The 11906-nt window shown below is 41.7% G+C and overlaps 1 protein-coding gene across 1 annotated transcript; it reads left to right on the top strand.

The window, feature by feature from the left end:
* The first annotated feature begins 879 nt into the window (after positions 1 to 879).
* Positions 880 to 11481, top strand: chrnd (cholinergic receptor, nicotinic, delta (muscle)). Its single transcript, XM_030398152.1, has 12 exons — positions 880 to 995; positions 4049 to 4194; positions 4632 to 4676; positions 4767 to 4876; positions 5260 to 5415; positions 6718 to 6827; positions 7487 to 7687; positions 8838 to 8949; positions 9606 to 9720; positions 9947 to 10157; positions 10252 to 10370; positions 10917 to 11481. Exons 1-12 carry the CDS (start codon positions 938 to 940, stop codon positions 11097 to 11099), a joined length of 1566 nt encoding a protein of 521 aa, XP_030254012.1. The 5' UTR covers positions 880 to 937; the 3' UTR covers positions 11100 to 11481.
* The last annotated feature ends 425 nt before the right edge of the window (positions 11482 to 11906 follow it).

Here is an 11906-nt window from a genome sequence, read left to right as displayed (position 1 = left end):
TATTGACCACAAACAGTCTGAATACTTTTACTGCACATTCACCATAAAGTAGCGAACCACAGCACACTGAAGATGTCTTCAGGTCGACCTCTGACTGAGCTCAGCACTCAGCAGAGACTCTGGTTCTGGTTCTCTGTCTCCTCTCTGAGCTCTCCTCCCGTCGGTAAACGTTTCCGGTTTAGAGTGGAATCTGATGAGACTTCAGGTGTTTATTCCTCCAGAAGGTGAAAAAAAGCATGTTTTGAGAATAAAAGGTAATTTAAAAAACTCAAGTTAACCTCAGTAATCAGGTGAGTGACGAGATGTTTTATACCTTTTATAAGTGAGATTCTTGAAGTGTACTGACAATAAATCAATATGCCTTTGATCAATAAAGTTGTATTTTTATCTATAATTATATATTTTTTGTTTATTGTAGAATCAAGAATCTGCAATTAAACGAGTAACTTAAGTTCTCACCGTAGTTAAAAAGTGAAAGTCTAGCAGAAGCACCTCAAGTACAAAGTTTGAGTAAATGTACTTAGTTACTTTGTACTTATGATTTTTTATGGATAAAGTCATTTTTGTTTTTATTTGTCCTCATATTTTCTTTGAAAACACAAAAACAGTTCCTTCTTGTGATCTTCTGAAGTCAGAATTCACAGAAAAGCAGAAAACACTAACAGAGTTCTTCATGTGGGATTGTTTTTGTTGAGCGCTGAAACAAACTCTGTAAATCTGAATGTTCAGATGTTTGTTGTCATGTTATTTCTGTATCTGACCTCGTGTGTTTCCTGTACAGATCTGAGGTGACAGCAGCCGGCTGCTCTCTCTCTCTCTCTGTGTTTTCTATTTTCTGTCCGGTGTGTTTCTGCAGCTGCTGCCCGTCACTCACTCTGCTGCTGGCAGAAGGTCGGTGGGTGAAAGGACGCCGAGTTTCTCACAGCAGCCGTCAGACATGGAGCCTCAGCGAGCAGCTCTGGGCGCCGTGTTCCTGCTCACTCTGCTCTCCACCGGTGAGTTTGTAAAATTAACTTCAGTCTTTCTTTTATCCAGATGTTGGAGCTAAAGTGCGACTGACGAGGCCCACACTGACTAGTTTAGTGTAATTTGGTGTCAGCAGAAAAGAGGAAAACTTCTCACAGCTCATTACTCAGACTTCCACAGGACAGGAAATGTTTCTTATTTCATGCTGTAGTGATAAAACAGGACATTTGATGTGTTTCTGCAGTATACAGACAAGATGTCTCTGTTATTTAATTGTGTAGCTTCAGTATAAAAACTTAAAAATGTTCAATAAATCAGTGAAATAACAGAAAACGCACTGGTAGCTTCTTAACCGGACTTTGTAAAGTCATTTAAAACAGGAAATGTATTGTTAATCTACAGCTTGTTAACGGTCCACTGTGTAGTCAGTTATTTGTAGAAGTAGTATTTATAATTACAGGATACAAAAATGTTAAATACATTTGTAAAATAAGAAAAAATATACTGGCAGCTCATTACTGAGATTTATCAGTGAAAACAAGTAAAATAGTTACAAAAAATATGTGACTGATAAGAACAAACAAATAAAGACGGGTCAATTTATTAGAACAAATAAAACAAAAGAGTTTTTAAACAACACAAAGACAAAGAAACATTGACAATATAAGAAAATAACTTCCTTTCATCTTCTGTTATCTTTTCTGTTACTTAAAGTTTTCTCTTCCTCGCACTTATTTACTTAGAATATCATCTTTAACAGTGTGAAAAGACGGAATTTCATCTACAGCAGGAAACAAAATCAATCAGAGAGACAATTTTTCTGATCAGTGATTTGTTTTACGTCTTCTTTCTGAAGCACAGATGTCCAAAGTCTCTCTGGCGTCTCAAATGTTCACATTCAAGGCTTTTCTCAGACTTTTATAAAAGCTCGACTGATCAAGCAGTTTGATCGTGTCAGCTTCAGCTTCAGGAACATCTGACGTGAACTTTGTGACACTTTATTGACCAAACGATTCATCGACAGATCGATCTGAAGAAACTGAACTGAAGGATTCGTTCTTAAAGAGTTAAACTTTACAGCGAGCGCTTGTTACTGATCGGCTGGCGACTCTGAGTGGACTTTGATTTTGTTAAAAAAGTCAAACTGAGTGACGAATAAAAACAAACATGGCCGCGTGTTAAACTGGAAGTGATCAGAAGAGGAATGTCTGTCTGTTACTGTCAGTGCAGAAACAGAGCAGCTGCCATGATCCCCGAAATATGAGCGGCATGAAAGTATTCACACACACACACACACACACACACACACACACACACACACACACACACACACACACACACCGTGTTTGTTTTCATGTGTGTGTGTGTGTGTACAGGAACTCTTTATTTACAGCTCACTTATTTTAGTGTAAACTAAACAAATGCATTATTTGGGGGATGTTTTTCTTTACTTTGCATCAGTTATTGGAGAATAATAAGTTTTTATTAATTACTTGTAGCACTTCAGTCTTTATGTTGTCAGTTATATTGGTTATATTTCAGTGTTATCGACACTGTAGTTACAGGGTTATTTGAGGCATGAATCTTTACATATTTTATAACTTATTTCTTATTATTTAGTCTCTATTTCATATTTTCTTATTTCTTTATAATGTGGCAACTCTAACACTTAACACTCATCACCAACCCCAACATGGAGCCGACTCGGCTCAGAAAAGGTCGTAAAAAAAGATGAAAATCACAATAAATAACTGCAGTTCTGTGAGAGGAGAGCTGGTTCTGGTTCAGTTCTGTGAGAGGAGAGCTGGTTCTGGTTCAGTTCTGTGACAGGAGAGCTGGTTCTGGTTCAGTTCTGTGAGAGGAGAGCTGGTTCTGATTCAGTTCTGTGAGAGGAGAGCTGGTTCTGGTTCAGTTCTGTGACAGGAGAGCTGGTTCTGGTTCAGTTCTGTGACAGGAGGGCTGGTTCTGATTCAGTTCTGTGAGAGGAGAGCTGGTTCTGGTTCAGTTCTGTGAGAGGACGGCTGGTTCTGGTTCAGTTCTGTGAGAGGAGAGCTGGTTCTGGTTCAGTTCTGTGAGAGGAGAGCTGGTTCTGGTTCAGTTCTGTGAGAGGAGGGCTGGTTCTGGTTCAGTTCTGTGACAGGAGAGCTGGTTCTGGTTCAGTTCTGTGACAGGAGAGCTGGTTCTGGTTCAGTTCTGTGACAGGAGGGCTGGTTCTGATTCAGTTCTGTGAGAGGAGAGCTGGTTCTGGTTCAGTTCTGTGAGAGGAGAGCTGGTTCTGGTTCAGTTCTGTGACAGGAGGGCTGGTTCTGGTTCAGTTCTGTGAGAGGATAGCTGGTTCTGGTTCAGTTCTGTGACAGGAGAGCTGGTTCTGGTTCAGTTCTGTGACAGGAGAGCTGGTTCTGGTTCAGTTCTGTGAGAGGATAGCTGGTTCTGATTCAGTTCTGTGAGAGGAGAGCTGGTTCTGGTTCAGTTCTGTGACAGGAGAGCTGGTTCTGGTTCAGTTCTGTGAGCTGCTGATATACAGGAGCAGCTCGACAACGTTTAAGTCAGGAGACGACGTCACTAAAGACTCTGTGTCGTCTTTATAATGACGTATTTTCACATCTGATGTTTCATTAGTTTGATGACAAACTGACAAACATCACAATTCAAACAGGATCAATACTTTATCTGTCTCTCTCATTCACCACCAGACAAGGAGGTGCTGTGACTTCGACTCTCTATACAAATATTGGATAAATGATAATGATGTCATGACATTTAATATCTTAAAGGTCAGAGGTCAAATGCACTGTGACATCATGATATTCGGCTGGAAATGTTCAACGCCACAGCTCAGGAACAGCACAACAGAGCGTCCTCTGAAGGTGTTATTGATAACAGGTGTTACTGATCAATAACACCTTCAGAGGACGCATTCATGTCACACCAACGAATCGTCTGCCCGCTCACGTGGTTAGCAGTTTGTGCACAAGCTAACGTGTGTGTGTGTGTTGACTTAAATGTGCACGTGTGTTTAAGTGTTAAAATGTGTTTAAAATGTGTGTGTGTGTGTGTGTGTGTGTGTGTGTGTGTGTGTCAGGGTGCTGGGGCAGGAACGAGGAGGAGCGTCTGATCAACCACCTGCTGAAAGAGAAAGGATACAACAAAGAGCTGCGTCCTGTCGAGAGGCAGCAGGACGCCGTCGACGTTTACCTCGCGCTCACACTGTCCAACCTCATCTCTCTGGTACAGTGTGTGTGTGTGTGTGTGTGTGTGTGTGCATGCCTTTTACTAAAATATTCTATTACATTTATTTGATATCTTAAAGTGAAAGTTTTCCCTCTCGTCTTTCCTCGCTACTGTCGCAAAGTCCAAACCAAAAAAACAGCTGTAAGAATCCCAGTTTGATCTAGAGACCCTTTTCTTCATGCTGTTGAAAGGCAGAATAAAACAGGCTGTTGTAGTTATAAGTCAGCAGGTTTTGTAGAAAAGCTGCTAGTTTTGAAACGTCTCAAGTCCCGATGGTGAGAGGAAACACGAATCAAACGGGGTGGACAGACTTTGGGACGCTCTCCATCGAGTGAAGGCCCGAGTTTTCAAAAACCAAAAATCTTAGAAGAGAAAAGAGATGAAGATGAAGATCTCGTCCTCTTCTCATCTGTTTTATTCTCCTTTAATTGTAGAAAGAAGTAGACGAGACGCTGCTGACGAACGTATGGATAGATCACGTAAGTAAATGAAGTTTGCTTGTTATTTCGCTTCACATCGAAGGCAGCGGTTTCTGTTTTTCCAGTAATTGTATTTGTGTGTGTTGATAGACGTGGAATGACTACCGGCTCACCTGGAACGAGACGGAGTTTGACGGCATCGACACGCTTCGCCTGCCGTCCAACTTGGTGTGGCTGCCGGAGATCGTGCTGGAAAACAAGTGAGATTCAGTCTGATTCTTATTTCTTAACACGAGTGGAGACAGAAAAGAGTCCAACCTGCTGTCACAGTTTAACTTCACTCCTTGTGACTGATGTGCTTCGACTGAACGCTGGAACATGAACTCGCAGAGGCTCGAACCTTTCTTGTAATCTGTGTTTCATGTCGTCTCTGGTTTGAAACGCTGAGCGCTGGTGGTGCATTCAGGTGCTTGCGGTAAACTCCCGACTACAAGAAACAATAAAACCCACTGTGCAGTTTTCACAGAACTTCAATTATGAGACAAAACAAACCAAGTTTTCATTGTTTCCTAAGAACTTTAAGAACAACGTCTCCTGACGCTCCTCTGTAACGACCTGTCTGTATTTCTGCTCTCTCCGTCAGTAACGACGCCCAGTTCCAGGTGGCCTACTACAGTAACGTACTGGTGTACTCCAACGGTCTCTGCTACTGGTTACCTCCAGCCATCTTCCGCTCCTCCTGCTCCATCAGCGTCCAGTACTTCCCCTTCGACTGGCAGAACTGCACACTCAAGTTCACGTAAGGAGCTTGAAGCAGACAGAGTGGTGTTTTATCTTGTGTGCAGCTTCATGTAAAGGTTAATGTGAAGTTTAGGAAACGTTTTTTATTTGTGTTGTTCATCAGTTTTGATTCTATTTCTAATTGTTGTTTAATTACAGTCAGTTAGCAGAGGGAGTTTATTTGTTTTTCTAAAATATTTAGTTTGAGTTTAGCTATTATTTTTACTTTTATTACGTTGTTTTTGTATCAGGGTGAGTAGACAGGCATAAGAACAGAGCGGTCATCAGTCCACACATTCTCTCCTCCTACAGAAGTTCAGATACTTGTGTAAAAGTAGAAGTACTGATTCAGCTTGTTTACTCCAGTAAAGTAATAGATTACAGGCTCTGACATGTACTCAGAGTATCAGAGTAAAAAGTCTCCCTCTGAAGGACATTTGTGCTCAAAGCTAACTGAAGCTCACGTCATATTAATAGAATTCAAAGACTATTAAAGTTAAAGGTAGAATCAGTAGGATTTGTCCCAGCTGTTCCTGAACGCACCACAAAGACAGCTGATTGTCGAGTCTCATTCCCAGGACGTCAAATAGACACATGTTGGGTTGGTAAAGCGTCCCGAGCAGCAACAAAGAGAGAAAATCAGAAACTCTCTGCAGATACGAGACACTAACACGCCTTTTCTCCACATTCCAGCCTCCCTCTCTGTCTGTTTACGCCTTCTTACGGCTTTTATGTCTTTGTCTCGTCTCGCTGCGTCTGAAATCAGACTTTTGATGTCGGGAAGGTAGCGCACGGTGACGCCAAATGAAAATAATCCATAACTCACCTCAAACGCATCAAACTACAATAACAAGCTTGTTTGTATGTGAGGGAGTTCAGAGATGTCAGAAACATAAATATTCAAGTAAAGTACAAATACTGAAGTACAGTAATGAAGTATTTGTACTTCCCACCTCTTTATGGCAGTCATTGTTGGGGTAGTTTCTGCATATTACTCATTACTTCACATGCATTATTTTACTTATTTACTCCTGTAGAAAGTAATTTATTACATTACTTTTGTATAATTCTCCAACATCTCCTGAGTTGTGATGTCACATAACTGCCATAAACTAATATAACACCAAACTCTTTTTATTACTCACTTTATTACTCCTTAGTTGAGAAAGGTAACGGGGACTGTTGGGCCTTGGTGGAGGTATGCGCTCTACTGAGTGTACTTCTGGTTTTTTATTCAAATGTGTCCTTTTGTTGAGACTTTTTCCTGGAATTGCATCATGTTTTCTTCTTTTGAAACTCCATTTCCCATGTTGCTTTGCAGCTCCCTGACCTACAATGCCAAAGAGATCAGGATGCTGCTGAAAGAAGAAGAAGATGAGGTCAATAAATGGACGGTGGAGTGGATCATCATCGACCCCGCCAGCTTTACAGGTGATCGTCCTCCTGTTGGGGCTTCAGATTCTGAATCATCAACAATACAGCCAGTTGTGAAAAACCACAGAGGCTCAGAAAGATATTCTTCAACCGTCTACAGCTTGTCGGATGATATTTTTGATGAATATTACAAACAAAACCCAACCTCCAGATTAAATGTTAGCTCAGTGTGCTTCTGCAAAACCACAGATAACTTCAAACAGAACGCGTCTTTATGTTGCAGCTTTACATTTTGGATAAACATAATCGATTTGGCTTCAAATACCTTTGGTCCCCATGACTTCCCGTGAAAAATAACTGGATTTGATCCTGCAAAATGGATAGCAATGCACCCAATGCACTGTAAAAATAACCAGTTTTGACACCACAAATACAGCTGGAAATGTCTGCAGGTATCGCTGTAAGCATGTAATGTTATCAGTGTGATGCAGACACCTGCATAGATATTGACTTTTAAAAGTTATTCATGGTAGTTCAAGAACAAAAACGCCTCTTCAGGTTGTTAAAATCTCCCAACATCCACAGACAATATTGAGGACTTGTCCTCTGAGAAGCATCAGGGTAAGCAGAGCCGACATTTAGTGGGTGCAGTTGTTTTTTTTATTATCTAATCCTCGTTGTCCGCTTCTTGTCCTCGGTGTTGTTTTCCTCGACAGAGAACGGCGAGTGGGAGATCATCCACCGGCCGGCCAAGAGAAACACCTACAAGCACATTCCCATGGAAAGCAACAAGCACCAGGACATCACCTTCTACCTGGTCATCAAACGCAAACCTCTGTTCTACATCGTCAACATCATCATCCCCTGTGTGCTCATCTCCTTCCTCGCCTCGCTCGTCTACTACCTGCCCGCTGACAGTCAGTGCACATTTACTCCTTAACACGCTCCCAACAAATCACAGAGTGTTTTCTCAATTATCTCCAGTGGGACCAGATCATGTAGATAGCTCTAGTTTCAGTCATCTGACCGTTAAACAACTTAAAAACATTTTATCTTCAAATTTTAGCAGCTGGCAACAACTCAGTTTGTGACGAGAGTCCAGGTTTCTCTTGTTGTCGGGACATTTCCATCATATTCCCATCAAAGACAAAGTCTGTCCTCTGGGTTTTAACATCCTCAGATGGAGTAGATGAAGACTTTGTGTTCAGCTCACATCCGTCGGTCCCTCATCTCGTTAAAAAACATCCGGTGGTCTCGCACTTAGAAATGTTAAAACACAGTGGTACCTCGTTAAAAGTAAATCAAATCAAATCAAATCAAATCAATTTTATTTATATAGCCCAAAATCACAATCACATTGCCTCAGTGGGCTTTACAATCTGTACAGTGAACAACATCCTCTGTCCTTAGACCCTCGATTCGAGTGAGGAAAAACTTCACATGTTGATGGAAAAAAAACCTTTTAACAGGGTAAAAAAAAACAATGGAAGAAACCTCAGGAAGAGCCACAGAGGAGGATCCCTCTTCCAGGACGGACAGACATGCAATAGATGTTGCGTGTACAGAAAAGAGCAACAATTCACAGTTTATAAGTTATATAAAGTGAGTGGATCCAGGAGACGATCGAGCAGGAAGAGGCATCACCAAGTCGTGCCCGAGCCAAACGACCTCCTGTCCACCATGCTGACCTGGAAGAGGGCAGGCCACACAAGATAATTAGTAATAGACAGAGAGAGGCATCAAGGTTAACAGAAATATAGATATGAGGAGATGATGAAACAGAGGAGAGCAATGATCCAGGAGAGCCCGGGGTGTGACGATCCAGATCAGGCAGTGTTTCAAGGCAGCAGGAGCCCGGAAATGGTAGATGGTCCCAGGGGGCCGTGGTCCATCAGAAGGGAGCCTGAAAGAAAGAGGGGAGGAGGAGAAAGAGAAGGAGGAGAGAGAGGAGGAGGAGGGGGAGGAGAGGCTATAGAGAGTGACACAGCTTGCAGGAACAGAAAACAAAAACAAAGGTTAGAGAAATGCAATATTGATAAAAGTATCCGTGTGCGTGCGTGTGTGCAGGTGGTGAGAAGATGACCTTGTCCATCTCGGTGCTGCTGGCTCAGTCTGTCTTCCTGCTGCTGATCTCTCAGAGGCTGCCGGAGACGTCCATGTCTGTTCCTCTTATCGTCAAGTAGGTAACACACACACACACACACACACACACACACACACACACATTTTATCTTGATTTTCTACAGATCAATTATTTATTTTCCAAATTCTTTTTCCAAAAATTCTTACTAGCTCTGTGAAAATTTTGTATCAATCAGAATTCTGAAATAAACAAAAACTAATAATTAAGAGATAATTCTGAGAAAACTGGAGGAAAAGTAAGATTTATTTTATAATATCTAATATGCACGGACAAAATAACAAAACAAAAAAGTGATGAACAAACAAATTAAACGAAATCACAATAGAATAGAAAATCAGGGAAACTGAAATTGTTATTTGATAATGAAACATAATTTTTTTGGGGACGTTATTGTTGCAGGTAATTTTCGGGAGTTGAGGTATTCACAACTTGGAGTGCAAACAAACACATGAAGTAAACAAATATAAGTAAATAATAATAATGAAAAAAAGGACAACACAATGAATAAATGGAAACAATATTTCTATTTGTATTATTACCTCTTTAATATTGAAAATAATACAATTCTGAGTTTGAATATCTTCTTCAGATCAATTAAAGAACAAAGAAACACAAAAAAATTATTTTCAGCCTCAACTCTGACATATCTGTGTGTGTGTGTGTGTGTGTGTGTGTGTGTGTGTGTGTTTCAGGTATTTGATGTTCATCATGGTGTTGGTGACGGTGGTGGTGTTAAACTGTGTGGTCGTCCTCAACCTGCACTTCAGGACACCGAGCACACACGTCATGTCTGAGTGGACCAAGAAGGTACCACACACACACACACACACACACACACACACACACATATACACACACACACACGTGCACACACCCCCTAGCATTTTTTTTTTGGAGGACGAGGCAAAATGTCCTCACAAGAAAGGTGGGATTTCAAGGGTTGGTCCCCACAAGGAAGGTATACAAACATACACACACATTAAAGTGTGTGTTATGACCTTAAAATTCTGTTGTTTGTGTTCTCCTTCTCCAGTTCTTCCTCGAGCGGTTGCCCCGTATCCTGCGCATGTCCCGCCCCACAGAGGCGGAGCCATACTGGGATGGAGCGTTGCCACGGAGATCCAGCTCGGTGGGCTACATCGCCTCGGCGGAGGAGTACTACAGCGTCAAGTCCCGCAGCGAGCTGATGTTCGAGAGGCAGTCGGAGAGACACGGACTGACGACGAGGACCACACACGCAGCCAGTAAGAAACCACAGCGAGTCATTTCTGCTGATCAGTCTGAATCCTGACGACAGAAGACGAAGCTGAGCCGCTCTGTGTGTCTGTTTTCATGTAGCTGTGAAGCCGCAGGACGATGGAGGTGTGACGGATCAGCTGTACGCAGAGATCAAGCCGGCTGTGGACGGAGCGAACTACATCATCAAACACATGAGGAATAAGAATGACTACAATGAGGTGAGATGGAGACCAGAAAGGATTTTACCCGAGAGGAAAAAAGTGACCAAGAGTTATTATTATTATTTTTTTTTTTTAGCAGTAAAAAAGAACATTTTCCAGAGAAAAATGTTTTTTGTGAAACACATGTGAACATGTGAAAAACAAATTCATGTGTGATAAAATTATGTATGTATATATTTTGACACTGTTTCAGACATGAAAAGAAAATCCTCCTGACAATTCATTTTCCCACCTGTTGTCACACATTTCTTTTTTTCCAGGGGAAATTAAAAAAAAAAAAAAAAAAATTGTGCAAAAAGGAAACTAAAAAACCTTTTCATTTTTTTGTCTTTTCATTATTATCATTTATTCATTTTAAGATATTTTGACTGATAGAAAATACATTAAGGATTTTTTACCACTAGTTCCCAAAAAACGCAAAAAAAAAAAAACCAAAAACATTTTGAGACAGAAAGATGAAAAAAAAAGAAATAAAACATCCTTTACTCAGTTCCAGACATCGGAATAAAAAAAATCCCTGATAATAATCGTCTGTCGTCGCAGGAGAAAGATAACTGGAGTGGGATCGCTCGTACGGTGGACCGACTCTGTCTCTTCCTGGTTACCCCGGTGATGACCATCGGCACCATCATCATCTTCCTGACGGGAATCTGTAACCACCCTCCTCACCTGCCCTTCAAAGGAGACCCGCATGACTACAGAGAGGAGAACCCCCGCCTGCTGTGACCACACAGCAGTCACGTCACTCCGTAGTGTTCAGATCCAGACGTTTGGTGTTGCTTCATTTTGTTTGTTCTACAGAAGCTGATTAGGGCCACTGTGAACGAGAAAAAGACTTTATCTCAGAATTGAATATAATACAGAGGAAAATGAATCAAGAATTCTGTTATTAAAGTCAGAATTCAGAAGAAAAAGTCTGAAGTGATTGTATTTTTTTGACAGTGGCTGTGATCGTCTTCCGTACGTCTCTCTTTGAGTGTTTTCTTAAATTAGAAGTGGATAACTGAACCAGTCCGTAACTGTTTTAAATGTATTTGTGTAGTTTGAATAAAGATTTATTCTGTTGATCTCAGTGGATTTGGGAAGAAATTAAAGATGTAAACATGAACCAGAGTATTGTATTTAAAAAAAAAACCCAAACTATCCATCCATCTTCTTCCGTGTTATCCGGGGCCGGGGTAGGGGGTGGGGGTGGGGCCGGGGGAGGGGTGCATTACTGCGGCCGCTGCACCGATCCGCCTGTCAAACTCACGCTCCATCCTTCCCTCACTCGTGAACAAGACCCCAAGATATTTAAACTCCTCCACTTGAGGCAGGAACTCTCCCCCAACCCGGAGGGAGCAGGCCAACTTTTTCCAGTCGAGAACCACGGCCCCGGACTTGAGGTGCTGATTCTCATCCCAACCACTTTACACTCGGCTGCAAACCGCCCCAGGACATGCTGGGGACCTCCAGCATGTCCTGGGGCGGTTTGCAGCCGAGTGTAAAGTGGTTGGGATGAGCAACAAGACAACATCATCTGTGAAAAGCAGA

Source organism: Sparus aurata, chromosome 19 (genome assembly GCF_900880675.1).
Source record: "Sparus aurata chromosome 19, fSpaAur1.1, whole genome shotgun sequence".
NCBI classification, from domain to species: Eukaryota; Metazoa; Chordata; class Actinopteri; order Spariformes; family Sparidae; genus Sparus; species Sparus aurata.
The sequence above is the reverse complement of the archived record's forward strand: the minus strand, read 5'-3'. Positions and strand labels throughout refer to the sequence as shown.